Genomic DNA, 17,658 nt, shown 5'->3' with positions numbered 1-17,658 from the left:
GAATGATGCGTTTACTGTTAATATTGTATTCTGTGTAAAAATTAAACATTTAAGCATTTCACTAAAAGAGAGTTATTTCTCCATAAGATATTTTATCCACGAATAAAACTGAGCCAAAATGTGAAATTTCTAACTTGTTCACTATTCTCTATAGTGATTGTCACCATGCACTATATAGGAAATAGGAAGCAATCACTGATATATTATAGATCAGTGGGAGCAATCGATCAGATCAGATTGTGCTTAAGGGAACTGAATAAATAAAAGCAAAATGCCAGCTTAATAAATGTATCTCTGTGAGATGGTCAATTACATGCAGCAGCCGTGAAAAAATAAGATATTTTTATCTTACACGGTGTGTGTTGTCAGCAGTGACAAAGTCTCGTGGACACAAGTGCTGCTGCTTTGATCCGTTCAGCTGCCTGCCGCTTTTCTCCCATGGAAAATCCGGAACCCGTGGCTACCGAGAAACCGCCTTTAGTTACTTAAAGTTTTTATAATGACTGGAGAGGATTCACATGAAGATAAGCCACTGCTTTCTTTAAACATGAAGAAAAAGAACGTAAAGAAGAGAAAAAACCTTTTAAATGCATTTCAGCACCAAAATAAATGAACAGTGACTGATCAGAAAAAACAAAATCTACTATATTAGATTATATATAAAACACAGATTGACTGTTCCACAGCGATCGGACATAGTTGGCAAATGCACTGAATTAACTGCACTGAAGTTAAACTCTTATATTTTAAGAGCAAATATGCAACCTCTGAATCATACTCACCATTGGTTATGTGAAAGGGATTACTTCCTGGTTCCCACGAGACCAGAACCCATGACATTAGCGCTACAGGGAAAGGTGATCTTGTTTGAATCGATACAAAAATGCCCAATTGGGGATGACGCTTATGCGCAATTCAGTAGAATGGGGTTGATTTTAGGGTACATGAACTTTCGAAAGCAACATGTTGATTTTCTGTGTCATGTTGGTTTTCATGAATGTGCAACAGACATCAAGACTGTCAATGAAAACTACTTGCGTTTCAGGTTGCCTTTGAATGCCTTCAGAATATGTCGCAAGAGCCCCGTGGACTGCTTTAGCGATACCTTTGGGTCATTTAAGCTTTAATGTGAGGCACTATCAATAGCCATTGAATATAAAAGATGGCCCCCAGTACGGTCGTTTGACCTTTTGAACTAGCTGACTCTAAACAGAATTCCTGGGCTGGTTAATGCTCAATTACCTCAGAACTATACAGGTCTTTGAAAGACGGCAGAGATTTGAACTGCATAGCACCAGGATCACAACGTTCAGGTGTACGAGGATGGAAGCAATGTTTTGAATTAAGAGGATGAGGCACTTTCTTGGCATCAGAGTCAAAACATCTGAGAAATGTCTAGTGGAGAGGTTCAAACCTCAGCGGAGTATTATTGTGCGAGTGCTAAATCTCGATGAGGTCATCGGATGCGCTCAACGCTTCTCAGCCAGACTCTTAGCCCAGATGGCATGTTTGGAGAGTAAAACATTAACTTTAATCATATACTGACCCACTGCATGGGTTGAAAGAACAGTAGGACAGATTGCTCTGTTGAGCTGGTGAAAACACACTGAAAAAACGGAGAGTGAGAACATGAGGGAGCCTTCGAAAAACAACATGGTGATAGAAGTGTTAATGTAATCCAGATAACTGGTTCTGCCTCAAGACTTGGGCCAAAGGCAGTTCAACTGTTAAGCAAGAGAAATCGCTTAGTCTTACAAACTGACGTCAATTTCATTGTCGTTTTCCTTTGCTGGTTGCACTGGCCCGAGACCCTCTAAGGTTACTGTGCCTTTGCAAACAATGCAATCCAACCTTTGTTACCATGCAAAAGGAGGAAGCATTTCCTGCGCTGACCTAAGGACATTCCTCTTTGCCTCTCTGACAAGTTCTGAATCTGTGAGGTCAGGAACAGCGGAAAAAACCCTCTAGTCTGGCCAAGTCCAACCAGTGCATGTGGTCAGACCTCACGTAATGGAAGATGTTAATGAATGCAAATGGGAGGGAAAGGTAAATGATGACTATGGCCAAAATTTAGACTACAGAAGAAACCAGTAACCTAACAAAACCCTGTGCAATTTTGAAAACAGCATGACAGTGAATATTGTCGAGTGCAACAGTCTGGCTTCAGAAATAAAAATCCCTCCATAGGCAAATTGATTAACAATAACTTATAAACCTTCATGGGATTGTAGTTCATTCCTTCAAAGATAATAAGTGCACAGTCTTGTATCTTTGTCTTTATGTACTTTTTTGCTTCAAATTAAGTTTGTAATGTTGTGATCCACCATGGAGCTGGTTTCTTTTACAGCCATGAGCCAAACCATGTCATGACAATCAACACGTGGAAACAGCACTTTTCATTTTCATTTTCCTCTTTCAGGGGCTGTATTTGCACTGAGGGCAGAACTACAGTATCTGGGACACTGAAACTGTGATACAATCCATTCTAGAGCATGAATGTGAGGTTTCTGCATCAGCGGCTCTTGGCACAGTAACCTTAGAGGGTCTCGGGCCAGCGCAACCAATGGACTGAACTTTCAAAAAATGTCAAACCATTGGTTTGTGTTACAGTAGTGAAAACTCACATCCTGTTGCTTCTTTTAGACTCCACAACAATAGTGGATTCATCTGCGATTCTAAATGATGCACCACACAAGCCCATAAGCAGAATTACCAGTGCCTGACAACACAAAGATTTTCAGGTTCATATTGAAGAGGGGTTCCTTCATTGGTTCCGGCCAACCAGTGTGGCTTTTTCCGGACTTCCTGTCAAAGACCTAATCAGGTGTGGTTTGTCTGTTTGGCCCAATCATGTTCCCTCACATCAAAGGAGGCCTGGAACTCTGTACCACATGAACATGGAAATTTAGCAAAAAGGTCAACATCAACGAAACTTTGACTTTTACCCTTTAAGAAAACATTGTTTAACAACAAGTCATACAACAACAACCAACTAGATGTTTAGTGATATAAACTTAGTAGTTGACTTAGAATTTATTAGTTGTTTAGCAGTTATGCTTTAAACCGGAAGAGTTTACACTATAAAAATTCCTGTTATTAACAAGTGCTTTTGTCTTGTTTCACAAGAAAAATAAAAACAAGATACATTTACTTGAAAAGCAAAATTCTCTAAAAAGATACTTGTTTTCAGAGAATATATCTTTTAAATAAGAGCATTCATTTCACTCATTTTACACTGGTTTACACCAACCCTATCTAATGAGAAGTCGTAATAATCGTACGTGTTGGCTCGTACAAAAACGTATGACTTTTACTGCAATTGAGAAATCGAAATAGTTAATTGGTTCATTTAGTTATTTCCTTAGTTTAACCCCTAACCCAAACCTAAACATAACCATAAAGTCTAACCTCTTACCCAAACCCTGAACCCAACCATTATTTTTATCAGAAAAAAAACTTCTGTACGATGGAAGAAAGAAAACATCAGGGTTTGGAACGAGATGAGGGAAGCACGTTACAGTTTATTGACATACAAGTACATGAGTCATCTGTCTTGCATAAATGAATATGGAATAAGACGTTTTCTTTCTTAAAATAAAGTGTTGGATCAGAGGCTAGTTAAAGTTTTTATGCCTGTATTGTATTGATTTGAAAATATGTTTGAGGACTGGTTGGTCTGCATGGGAATAAAATCGTACATTTTTGTACAAGCTAAGTCGTAGAATATCTTCCGATTTCGCCATCTCATCCGAATTGTTATCAGCTATCATTAGGGCTGGGCGATAGGACGATGAAATCGGAGAGACAATATTTTACAAATATCCCAATTCTTGTGACACTCATTGACAAATGATGAACAAAAATATCGGGAAATTGCAAAACCATGGATCTGGAAAATATTAAATAATAGCCCAGGGTGTGAAACTAGCACCCGGCAAATGCGACGAGGCCGATAACACTTCACAAGCTCCTCGTCCAAATGCAGGTACTTCATGCGCTGTGATTTTGCTCATCTACCCGCAACAGGTGGGCGACCTATAAGACGTCTGAGACACGTGTTTAAAGAAACACACTTTCCTATATTTTTAAGAACAGACAACAGAAAAGCCATCAGTGCTCGTGTCTGATTTGCTGTTTGTTCAGAGGCGTGCGGCACAAGCCTGTCTCATGGAACGTGCGCATGTAAAGAGTTATCACTTTTTCACTCGTCTAAAAAAAATGTTGCGAGAATAATGTCATTATGAGAATGCTGGTTTCGATCGTCACAGGAAGTGCTATGCTGAGAGTTTATTTCCACTGAGAAATTTGCAGTTAGCATGCATTATTAATGCAACTCTGCAGGTTCAGTAAAATACAGCATATGTTTGATTTAAAGAAACAAAGACGAAAGTGATTAAATCATGAAACACAAGACACGTTCACCTTGAACCTAAAATTGAGTTTCGCAGCATTAACTGTATTGCCAAAATGCAATACAAAACACACATTTGACAGCATTATTTTGGGAACACAAGGGAATTTATAAGGCTTTATTATTATAATCTTTAAATTTATAATTTAATTTGTAGGCTATTAGTAATTTTCCACTTGTTGTCATTGACAGATACTAACGTGATGGCAAACAGGGCCATTTGAGACATTAAATGCTTGGATTTGGGGAAGTGGTTATTTAAGTGCCATCACTTTATTTTAATTGCTTTTTTCATATAGTTAAAAGTGCATTTTGAATTATGAAATGTATTAAGTTTTTCGTATTTCAATAAATGAATGTATTTTTTTAAAGCAAAATCAACAAGTAAAAATATTCACCAACCCTCGGCAGGGGGTTGACAAGGTAATCGTTTCGCTGCGATATGTGATTCATAGGAGCCCATCGTAGGGGAAGGATAAGGACATAAATAGGTCTTTCTCTGCATGAACGTGTGTTAAAGGGCAAACTAAGGCCACCAGCAGCTCCACCGATCCAGTACAACAAAATCTGAGAGTTAGGCTTTGTGTGCAAATCAGTGCCGTGTCTGAGAATGGGTCAGATAACTTTGAGAAGATGAGTGAGGTTACTTGCTCTACACAGGTGACTTTTCTTAGCTGCAATTACCTGCTACGAGGACGGCAAACAATAGCGGGACATGATTAAATAAAACATTTTTTATAATGACATACAGTAATTGGCAAATACTTATGTTTTCAATCCTCATTGCTCCTAAAAATCCAATCGAACCTAGAAACTTCTGTCTCAAGAATCTCGTCCACACCCTGACCATGAGCTCACAGGCCATCTAGATCTGTTCTCATGACTGCTTGTCAGAACAACTCAGAGAACTTTCATTGACAGAGTAAATTAAACAAATACATGCTGTACAGGTAAATGATATGGCTGCAATTCAGCCCATTCTTACTGTAATTAAAACCCTTCCAACGTAATTCAACCCATCAGCTGCCATGATCCTTTTATTTTAGTTACGTTAGTCAGAAGTGCAAAAACTCAACAGGATCATAGCATGTTCATGAAATCTTGCGTAATCTTTTGATAAAAAACAGGCGGTAAATGAACACTTACATTCTGCACAATGAAAGCCAAGATACACAACAGTTGTTCAGTGTCCACTGTCAAATCCATCTTAAATGATGCTTTGCAAAACAAGACGAGGCAATGCAATTTTCTGCTAATCCGCATTTATAAAAGGCAGGAAGGCTTGCAGCATATTCAGAGATATATTCAAACAGAAAAGCAAATAAAACTATACAGCAACCTTAGGTCATTCCACGTCAAATGTCAAGCTCTCCAAGCTTTATTTTGCTATACTGACAATGCAAGATTATATGGTTAATTGCATTTAATTATTTGCATTTAGCATTGTATTTCGCTGTCCATGATGATATCAAAACAGACTAGCGAGACCAATTTTCAGGTCGCAACCCATCAATTGACAGCCACTGGTTTAAATAAACGAGGAAAAACTTAACCTTTGGCTCACCCACACCATTCTTGCTATTGTTTGCCTAGCACGAAGATACAGCACCTGACAGCAAAGTGCTGACCGCGGGCATCAAAGACGCACTCTGTTCTGGACATCAAGAGGGATTTGGAAGGGCAGGAGAAGCCAATGGAAATACAGACGACCTGGTAACCACCACAGTCATGTAGAGAAACATCTGATGATTTTCCATTGGCCTGTCCACAAACCAAAGATCATTCAGAGACATATGGACAAAAAAAAGAAACAGAAAAAGTCTAAATAAGAGGAGACAATCCAACAAGAACTGAGTTATGTTTGTTTGACACTGATCTCTACATCTACAGTATAATGGTGCAAACAAAAATCGGAGGGGTTTAACATGATATTTAAGCCATTGATGGAAAAAAAAGCATAAAGCATAATAAGAAACAAAAGCATAATTTAATGCTATTCCAAAACAGCTTAAACAAAATTCTTTCAACCTTCTGGTTAGCAAAGCTGGTGCTCACAAGGAAGACCACAGTCGAAACGGATCTTTTAATAAGACGTTTTTCCATCAGGCTTTGCTTTGGACATCTTAATTTGTTCTGAATTTTTCAGCGGGGAATTTTTGAATCTTGAGCAAATGTCTCGGGCCACTTTGGCTTTGGATCTCAGCTCATGTGTGACTAAGTCCTTCACAAATGCACTCCGAAAATCCCCAACCTAGTCTTACCGGCAACAAATGAATGCACAGACAAGCAAACATTGCACATGGACACAACTAGATCTCTATATTTTCTGAAGCCAACGTGTTTGCCCATGCAAAACTGGCCGCTGTTGTTTTAGTGTGTTGGTAGGTTGTTCTGGTGGTTACTTGTTGGACAAAATAAAAAGTCAGTAGATATGGCTCGGGTCCTACCTTCAGAATTTTATTGTAAACTGGGGAATTTTTTTTTTTTTAAATGGCTTAAAACAAACATTAAAAATTTCACAAATTCTAATATGATCACATTATGAAGCAAACCGAGTACCAAAATGCAGCCAAATTCACTCTTCCTCTCGCTCTATAGAGCTATTCTGTGGAGAATAAAGTCTGAAGCGGTCTCAGCGTCTGGTAGAGTTGATCCCAGAGGGAGGCCAATGGTGGCTTGTGGTTTCTGTTGCGATTAAAGGACATTAAACACCAGCGAATTCCATGAGAATGACAGCTCTGCCTGGAGAATCCTATTTGTTTGGGTTGAGAGTAGAAGATGCATGGAGGGGGGTATGCTTTCAACATCTTCCAGGGTCATGCTTCTCTAACAGGCCAACGCTGGGTTGCTACGTTTGGCAAGAGAACGATAGTTTTGATTCAAGCAGGGAGTTGAACTCTAAGGAGCTCAACGATACACTTGTGGTTGGTGGCTATCACTGGACAGAGATTTTTTTTTGAAGGTGTTGATTATGAGTCGTCTCTAAAGATGGATCTAAAACACGTTTTGACTTTTTTTCTTAAAGTCAAAATGAAATAACATGAAATAAAAATGAACACCATTTACTTTTGTAACGCACATTCCTGGTCTTTTTGCACACAACTCAGCATTGCACGTATTCTAGAAAAAAAAAAGTCTTCGTAATCATTAAACAAAATGTAATAATTTGCTCTGCCTCTGAAATAACTCTCTGATTGACATCACAAATCCCTCAAATTTTTTCAGCCCCTTCCCTTCCACCACCTGACTCCATTCTTGTATGTGACGCCCACTTTTGCAAACCAAAATATTTTTACAATTCCCCATGAATAAAATGTATTTTAATATAATAAAAAAAACTTTCCTTGTCGAAAACCCAGTTTAACATGCAACTACACCAAATAAGTATTGCAAACGGTATTTCACGTTGACTTTCATTCACTGTATATTTATCAAATTCAAGTGCCAACCTTGATGTTAAGGTGCTTAATCGTTAGGGTTAGTGATGTCATATAATGATGTCATAGAGGTGTTTCACATCACACAGATTTATGGCAACAGTAATATGTCTCTAACGGGAAAATAAAAGTACACGGCACTAAAGAAGTGTTCATTCTATGTCTGCATGGCTCCAAGCGTGTCTTCAAGCTCTTAAGGGCGTCACTATCCTGCAACGGTGGAAAAATCAGGACGTCAGGGTGGAATCATGGTTACTTGAGTGACTCAGCAGGAACCGACCTCAGAACATCAATAGAACCACTGTGTCTATTTCTGGGGCGGTTGAAAACCACATGAACAAAGCCATATATTTTGGAACAAAACTGATATGGTATGGAGAGATCAAACCACATACGAGGGGGCAATGGTGAAATTAAAGGGAAAAAGGCACATGGGAAGACCGAAATGACATTGCAAATGGCTTAATCAGACTATGGATTGTGAAATGAGTGCAAACATGCAACTAAGACATTAAGCAAAAAACGAATTTCGTCATCAGCATAGTACGTGCAGACTGCTCGTGTGCAGCCCAGTTTTTCTAAACACGCTGACAGAATGCGTCTGTGCCATTCACTGTACTAAATACAGTAGCATCACGTAGCAGCTGTCGAATGTGTTGGTATGGGATTGTGGTCAAGAGTATACTTTTAAAGGCTGAGAGCTCGACTCAGTGCAAGACGGAATGGCACGCATAGCCAGACTTTTGACGAGTGTCCACTTTGCAGCTCATTCTGGCCAAGAACAGCACACCAAGACAGAAGGAGACTGTCTGACTGAGCTGTAAAGCGACAATCATTTTTGTTTTGTTTTTATATGTTGTTTAGGGGTGGGTTTACTTTATTTCGCACAAAAAAAAAAAACTAAAAAAATTATATATTTTTTTTATACTGGAATATAATTCCAGTGTCAGTCCGTGTACTCACACAGATTTAAAAAAAAAAATTGCAGAAACGTGCAACCTTAGTACAACTTTCTGTCCATAAAAAAACGTAAGTACCAATCATTTCATAGATATAACTCAGAAAACAAAGAAGAATACACAGCTCTGCTTGTGGATATCTAGGTTCACTCTATGAAGCACACATCCACACTAATCCATTTTCATTTGAAAGTTCTGTTTTCAGTTTACTAATGTCATAGTTTTCCAAAGTATGCGGTAAAACGTTAAGTTTTTAGAGGTCAAAAATGGCACTCTAGGCTGGATGAGAGGTGTAAACGTAGCAAAATCAAGGCATTTTCAAATGAAAATGTAAGTGTGTACGTGCCAGAAAAAGGTGAATATTCTATGTCACTAACCTGGCAAACTTTGGCAGATACAGAAATAGGAGTGGGTGATAAGCAAATAATTAAATAGCAATTTTCTTGAATTTATGATGGATAACAGTTTCACGATACACACATTTTTATTGAAAAGTGATTCAAAAACGTAAAAAAAAAAAAATTATGAAAGTTCCTTTTAACTTAAAATGTCCACAGTAATGGTAGATCTTTAGATCTTGTTGTAGCAGCTTGGTACCTTTTAAAAATGATAAAGAAGATCTAAAAGGTTTACATGCACCCCAATCCATTTATAAGTATCAAATTAATTCACAAAATCTAAATGACACAAGAAATTTGTTTACATGAGATTTGAAATCAATGATTTTGATTATTTCCTGCTTTTGACATCAAAAGTTAAACAGTCTTAAGCACAACACTTGTGGATACTGGATAAGCCGGTAAGAATGCCAGTGGAGTTTAAAGTCTGTGTTTGCATGCAATGCGAAATCGGTGTAATTGGCAACAATCTGTGCATGTCAATCACATTAAAGGAAAACTGTTTATGGTGCTAACATGACCACACTTAAAGCATAATCAGTTTAAGAACCTGAATGCATGGTTTTCAGACAGACCAATTTCAACCTGTCCACCCTGAAACAATGAAGTTGCAAAGAGGCCAGCCCATCAGATCGAAACTGGTGACTTTTGTGTGCAATTAAATGACGGTCAGTGAGCGCAAAGTGGGCCATCAACGAGACGAACCCCCATAAACTACAACTGCAATATGCAGGCCCAAAAAGCCCATGTAAATATGAGAGAAACTTCATCAGTAGGCCAAGTAAAGTTCATCAATTGACCTTTTCAATTACCACTTTTTTTTCTCACATTTCACACTATAGAAATAAAAATGTGCAAGAGTAATCCCGTGAGATTAACGTTCAAAATACCAGATGGTGTGATCTTTGCATGTTTATTTAGCTGTGAATTGTCACCCATCTGCCCTTTGAAACCATTGGGTGAGTGGAAAGTCTGGGCACTGACCCACATGATAATGCTCACCGTTTCCAAGCCATTCTATACGTATATATCATTTAGACCCATTGAAGCAGCCCATGGGCAGTTTCTGGACAGGAAGATACCATCATACAGGAAGTGTCTGTGTAAATCCAAAACTACAGAGACTTTCCATGCCCTTCCTATGTTAATACAAGTAATGATCAATGTTGGAAAAGGGTTTTAAAAAAAATAGCAGCGTTCCATGAAAGATGTTTAGCTTAGAAAAATCAAACCTTGCAATTGAAGACAAGTAACCCAAAGCTCACCCTCTTTCTAGGAGAGGCTGAATAATGATGATGAAAAAGCAAATACACAAAACAGGAAGACCACAGTGACATTCTCATGAGTTGGCATGAGCCAACATACCTTAAGCTTCATCAGAAACAGGATCTTTATTGTCTCTGACAAATTATTTGCTTGTGAAAACACGTCACCTGGCGAGAAGACACCAAGGAAATCAGGTTGCATGTTGTAGGGCGTTGCCATGACAATGTTTGCCTGTGTTTTGCTGCACAGAGTAACTGATTGCCAAATATGGGGGTGACTTATCAGTCTTCCTGTGACCCCATCACCTGAAGATAAGCACCTGTTTGAAGTTTTAATCGCACAGATGTACAAGAAAAATCCATACCTGGGGTCCACATACTTTTACAGCAGTACTAAATGCTTAAAAATAAAACTGAAAGACAGTGTGAAAAATGATGTAAAAGCCACAAGCGATGCAGGTTAATGAGTTTGAATTGTCTCCAAGAATGTTGCAAGCTATTAAAAAGTGTTTGGAAGCAAATACACGGTTGTGAAACTAAACTCTTAATTTTTAAGCCACTGGAATCCTGAACGTTCTTTGGATCCTAAATCTTAATGAACAAAAGAAAGCAATTCAAGGTCACTTTCCCTTATCTGGACTGGAATGAGAAATAATGCTGAAATATTAACAGATTAGACGAAGAAACCAAGACTCAATAGAAAATGGAAGGACATTATCTCTTATCTCTGGTGAGAATGCAACATTCGCTCAGGTTTCACATGAGTGAGATACTCTTGTCGCAACTTCGAAAACAAACTATAAAGATGTTGTTGAGAGAAACAAATGGGTGGAAAAACAGATTTTCCTTGGTCCTGTAGTGTGACAATTTAAAATGAACTACTGAAGGGAGGCATAAAAAGTGTGTTACACTTACAGGACCGAAGATATTAACTTTCCCTGATAAATTCATACAGGGGTGGTACTATAGTAGGATGGGGGCATTTCGCTTGGGTTGGTCCCACTTGATTGTGTTTGTGTTTCGGCCTTGGCCCAAGGAACACCAGAAGTTTCAGGGGGTGGGTTTGGGTTGTGGCACAAGCCCACCATTAGACCCTTTTAGCCTAAAGCCCAACGTATACTTCAGTCACATGCTAGGCGTTTACATACAGGATGCGTGACGCAAATTTCGTCATCAGCAGTGCTCGAGCACTGAAAGAGTGTGGCCCGATTTTTCTAACCGTACATGCATGCAATTATTTGCACTACTTAGTGGGTCCACAAGGTGGCAACACTCACAGTTGAGCCATTGCACTCAGGAAGCAGTGCTAGAAAAACAGGATATGAAGGTGGAAAACAACAACAGTTGACATGCACGTCAAGAGCATGTGTGTGAGGAGGTCAGGAGATACCTGCGTTTGTTTAACTCGAGTCTGAAGGACTATAAAGACATCTTTATGTGTCTAAACTCCTGAAGAGAAATAGTCTGGTATTTCATAGCAGTTGTAGTGTGCATGCGCCAACCACATGTGTATGTGTGCACAGTCAAACGAAGTATACTTTGAAAGGCTGAGCGTTTGATTGTACGCAGACACTAACCGAAGTTTAATTTAGGCTTAAAATCTTGATGTTTACATAAGTTTATGGATGTAGCAATTGGCCATGTATTATGGTCTAAGACACACAACTGGTATTAGTTGACTAAAACATGAACATTTTTACCTTTACTATATTTCGTCAAGTACTGAAAAGCGTTTTTTGGATATGCACTATGACAATACCATATTTTTAGTGCTACCATGGAATATGTCCATTTAATATATTGGAGTACCATGTAAATAAATAGATATGGTGACCATTCAGCACCAAAATTGGACCATGGTACAGCCACAGTACTTTTTTTTTATAAGACAGACATGACGGTACTACAATACTATGTTTTGGGGAAAGTACCACAGCAAAAATGACCAAAAAGTACTGTTGAAGTACCATGATAGTCTCAGGTGGTAATACCATGGCACTGTGAAATATAATGGCACAATACAAATTGGTATTTGGATGGTATTCCAAGGTACTTCAAAGAAACCCAAAAACCAATTGTAGAAACCATCTGATACCAGCACACTGTAGCATGGTCCCGCCACAGTATTCTTCTGAAAGTGCCATGTAAATACCATGAGTATAGTAATTAGATGCTATTTATCTGATAATAAACAATTCTGATCCTGATAATAATAAACTTTTCCTCAGAGTATGAGGTGGCCGACAGCAAGAACATGATACTCACCGATGGAGACGAGCTTGATGTTCTCTCTGTCCAGAAACTCGAGAGCCACGGACACGTTCTCCAGCTTCATCTGTCTGAATGTGGGTCTCGGGTGGTATTTTCTGTACATCTTCTTCTGACTGAGCACCTCCAGCAGTGAGATGAGGCGCAGTCCGTCGCTCAGGTCCAGCTGCAGGTCCGCGATGCGTTTGTTGACGCTCTTCAGGTGCTCGTTACACCAGCGCGTAAAGGTGTTCTGCTGGATCTTCTTCCACGGCGCGTCCTCCGCCAGGTCTTTCTCTGTGGCCGGCATGATGCTTTAATACTCGGATATACTGTGTTTAATAACTCCCGATGTGTCTGGTGTGTCTCCGTCGAGGTGTGTGAGAGTGCGGCTGCGTTGCGTCCGTGCTGTCCGGTATTCCCGAGACTTTCTCTCCCGTGGACGCGCCTGCGCGCTGCTTTATATGGAGCGCAATGACGCCACCTGCGCAACAGCAAACCTGCAACACTTCATCCATTGAGTCAGTCAATAAATAACGAGAAATACAGAGAATAATATCAGAGAAAAATAAAGGAAAAGATAAATAATAATTAAATATTAAGACATTTATATTTAGTATTTATTTTCATAAGTATTTATAAGCAAAAAAGTAAATTAGTACTTTCAAAAGTTAAATATCTACAGAATGTAAACATCTATATCTACGAAAAATAAAGACAAACCAATAAAGACAAATAATAAATGTTAAGAAATATGAATTTAGTATTTATAGTTTTATTTATTTTCATAATACGTATTTATAAGCAAATAAATATATAAATATATAAAGTTTAAAAATAAGATAAATGCGATAAATATTAATAAATCAGTATGTACCAAAAATCAAGAAAAACAATTAAGAAAAATACAATTAATAATACATATTAAGCTATGTTTATTTGGTATTTATAGTTTAATTTATTTTATATGAAGTATTTATGTGCAAAAATGCATATGAGTACTTTATCTAGAATAATCAATATATATATATATATACTATTTCTAAGTAGTTTATGTATGAGTATATTGTATAAGTACTGTATATACAGGATATATACTATATTATCTCCTTTACATTTCTCTGTACTTTATGCATGTTGTTTGTAATGTTCAACAAAATTTGTCTTTGTTCTCTTTTATTTTCAACTCTAAGATTAATACCCGTGTTGTAATTTATGATAAGACAAACAATAAAAATAAACAAGACTAAATATGAGTAAATAATAATAAATAATAAACTAACTACTAAATAAATCTAGATCTAATATTTTTGTACATGCAAAGTACATAACGTACTCAACTCCAAAACATTTCTTTGTATTTTGCTACGGATAGTCGTATGTTTATTGTGCATACAAAAAGAAAGAAATAATAATAATGAATTAATTAAAAAGTACATAAATATGGCATCTAATTTTTATTGTAATTTACTCTAAATGATTTTATTATTACAAAGAAAGCAAGCTTTGAGTTTCTAGTGCCTTTTTATTTGATTTGTCTTGTTTATTTAATTGTAAAGAAACTAAAGCTTTAGTCAGATATACTGTAACATGTTTTTACTCTGAACTTTGTGTTGTTTTTGTTCTTTTTCTCCCATGTGATATTTGTTGTGATTTAGACCATAATGCAATTCTGTTTTAATTGCAATAAACCTATTTTTTTAAGAACAACTGGGAAACACACCATGTTTGTCTCTCTGGCTACAAGCAGCACAGGCAATCTAACAGATTTCAGATGCATCTCTTTAATGGACACAATCTTTTATGATTCGCCAAACAAATGCTTCCCACACGTTTGGCATGTAGCCTACACCGAGCTCTGCAAGTTCACACTATCTTCTTTGTTTTGTCTTCAGGAAGGTGTCAGCACTATTTAACAATAGTAACTGAGTATTAAGGCACTTTCTATACAGTCAGACTTTGAATATTCTGGGAAAACCTTCTTCATTATACATGTGTGTTACCTGACATCCTATCCTGCACAGCTTCCCACTTTTGCTGACAGGAGCCTTAATATTCACCCCAGTATAAACAGCAGTTATTGATGCCATCTTTTTCTGTACTGGAGGTTGTCCATTAGGTACAGTACATGATCTGGACTGGTCATCACTGGGGTGAATCAACACTGCATCACAAAGAGAAACACACACCTGTGATGATATTACAGTCCCTTTGCTGTTTTCTTTGCAACAAAGTAAGAGAGATCTAAATAAAAAGACAAATTATTTGTTGTCTATATAGAGATTTTAAAAAACAAACTAGTAACCTCAGTGATGGTGATAACACATCAATTGGCTCTGAGAAAAAACGATTTTCATCACAATGTCCCACCTTGCTGTGCTGAGTAATGCATCTAAACCACAGATTACAGACTCTGGAGGCGGTCTGCTTCCCTGTCTGTCTGTCTGTCTGTCTGGGAACATCATCCTGTGACAAACCAATGGATTGCATAGACCAGCTCGTTGACTGTAATTTATCATGATGATCACACAGGTAAACTAGTTTTAATGACATCATGTAAGGTGGTGACGTCACATTGCCAGGTGCTCACCTTAATCAAGCAGTTGTTGGTACATGAGCAATATGCATTGAACGGAATCAGCCATCAAACGACAATTCCCAGCCAAAAGTCATACTTTGAAGAATTACACGCTTTTCTTCATATGCCCATCTGTACGACTTTATTTCCATGGTTCCCACCACTTTTTGATCAGTGAGTGTGTTTTCATGCACATCAATACGCTGTCGGGTTGTCTGTTGCCCTGTATTTAAATGGCAAAACACTCACCGAAAAAAGAAAATACAAATTTTAACAACACATACACACACACAAAAGATTTACACATTTTAATTTCATAATAAAGTTCCATAAAATTGAATTGTTATCTTTAAATAAAATTAAAAAAATAATATTTTGTTTTGATTTGTACAAAAATTACACGATTCAGTTTGATGGAATTCTGTTATGAAATGAAAATGCGTTAATCTTGTGAACAAAAAGTATGGAAGTAAAACTGAATATATATTATAAAGGACTTATATCTTGATCTGTTTCTCACCCACACTATAAATGTTTACTTTTACTTCCATACTTTTTGTTTTTGCAGATTCACATTCTTTGTGCACCTACTGGACAGGGAGGAGAATTTATAGTATAAGGCCTTAAATATTGATCTGTTTCTCACCCACACCTATCATATCACTTCTAAAGACATGGATTAAACCACTGGAGTCTTATGGATTACTTTTATGCTGCCTTTATATGCTTTTTTGAGCTTTAAAGTTTTGACCACCATTCATTTGCATTGTATGGCCCTACAGAGCTGAAATATTCTTCTAAAAATCTTCATTTGTGTTCTGCAGAAGAAAGAAAATCATACACAGCATTAGGGTGAGTAAATGATGAGAGAATTTTCATTTTTGGGTGAACTGAATGCAAACAAGCCATTTACTTAGTGTTTGAAATCAATGTTTCATAAATGTACAAGTATGTGTAACCCCCATATATAAATATATATTGTCAAATATCAGATTTCTGTATCAGAAGACTGTGCATGTAAACATGCTCAGTGAAATTACTTTATTACATAACTTTTCCAGTTGCTTGTGATTATTGGATAAATAAATAAATTCACTCCCATAGAGCAAATTTTAGCATTGAAATATTTAAGCACTGAGCAAAGCTTGAACAATTTATATCCTCTATAGAAATTTCCATGACATCTTGAACTCCTGTTCATTCATATTTCCAGCCTGTCACGGTAATGACTTTTTCACCTTTTGGAGAAAGGTTGAATAAACCTTGGACAACAATTAAGCTATCAGCCAATTAACTTTAAACTTACACACACACACACACACAAACACAGTCAGCTGTTTCTTAACACAGCGTGTGATGGTAATGCCCTTTTTTACTCTCTGCATAGAAAGTTAGCTACTTGCCAGTCACCTGGCTTTGAACATATAAAAACAAAAACGGTTTCCAAATTAAAATTCTTAAATACTGGCAGGTTTTCTTTAAAAATGAACCTAGGGCACAGAAAAGTGCCCATAATAGAAGGATCTCCCTGTAAGGATTAACAGAATATAAAAGCCCAGAAGGCGGCACGTTCATATCAACTGTGCTGACACACCCCAGGGAATAGTCTCAAAGCTGATAAAGAATCGGTTCACACAGTGTGACATTACAGAAATCTCAGTGTGGGTGTGTCGAGGGTGTTATCAGACGGGGAGGAGAACTTCCTGTCAGCGCTGATGTCCTGAGTCAGTGAGTGTTACACACCCTCATGTGACGGCCCCCAGATGAGTCAAATACTCTAGAATCATCCATGGAATTCTATCAGCGTGCCACACAGTTTCCTTGTGAATGTGACTCGAACCACTGCAGGAGTCTACAGTTTACAGCTCTGTCCGGACCTCTACACAAAAGGGCAATTCCCAAGGAAAAGAACAATGACAATTCCTATAGAAAGATAGTGAACAATTTATAACGTTGTCCTACATAACAGTACAACGTCTAAAGCTGAAGATCCTTCATGCATAACTAGAATCATGTTGGGCAAGGGCTGCCATCTTGTGTCCATGCATGGCTACAAATAACATTTCTAGGTAAAAACTTCATAATTTAACACACTGCACAAAATGTCTCAACTTGACAAAAGAGGGCCCTATTCGATTGGTAAAAAAAAAAAAAAAAAAAAAAAAAAAAAACGGTAGTTTGCTAGAAAAAACAATACAGTTAGTTTTCCATAAACATCTATGAGAAATGTTTCGGGGGGAAACAAGAATATATGCTTGCATAAAGTAAATCTTGACCAAAAAAAAAAAAAGAATCAAACTAGCAGAGGGAAGTAAATTTGTTTTATTGAAGTCATGCACATCACACATGTTAGTGCACATATT

The 17,658-nt window shown here is 37.5% G+C and overlaps 1 protein-coding gene across 1 annotated transcript in view; it reads right to left on the bottom strand.

Annotated features, from left to right (window-relative positions):
* The window catches only part of LOC127427840 (filamin-B-like), a 101,761-nt gene extending 88,571 nt beyond the window's left edge, over window positions 1-13,190 (bottom strand). Inside the window, 1 exon segment of the mRNA XM_051675665.1 lies at window positions 12,736-13,190. Within this exon segment, the coding sequence (XP_051531625.1) occupies window positions 12,736-13,027 (292 nt within the window). The 5' untranslated portion in view covers window positions 13,028-13,190.
* Window positions 13,191-17,658: the final 4,468 nt, after the last annotated feature.

The sequence above is a fragment of the Myxocyprinus asiaticus genome, chromosome 37 (genome assembly GCF_019703515.2).
Source record: "Myxocyprinus asiaticus isolate MX2 ecotype Aquarium Trade chromosome 37, UBuf_Myxa_2, whole genome shotgun sequence".
Lineage (NCBI taxonomy): Eukaryota > Metazoa > Chordata > Actinopteri > Cypriniformes > Catostomidae > Myxocyprinus > Myxocyprinus asiaticus.
The sequence above is the reverse complement of the archived record's forward strand: the minus strand, read 5'-3'. Positions and strand labels throughout refer to the sequence as shown.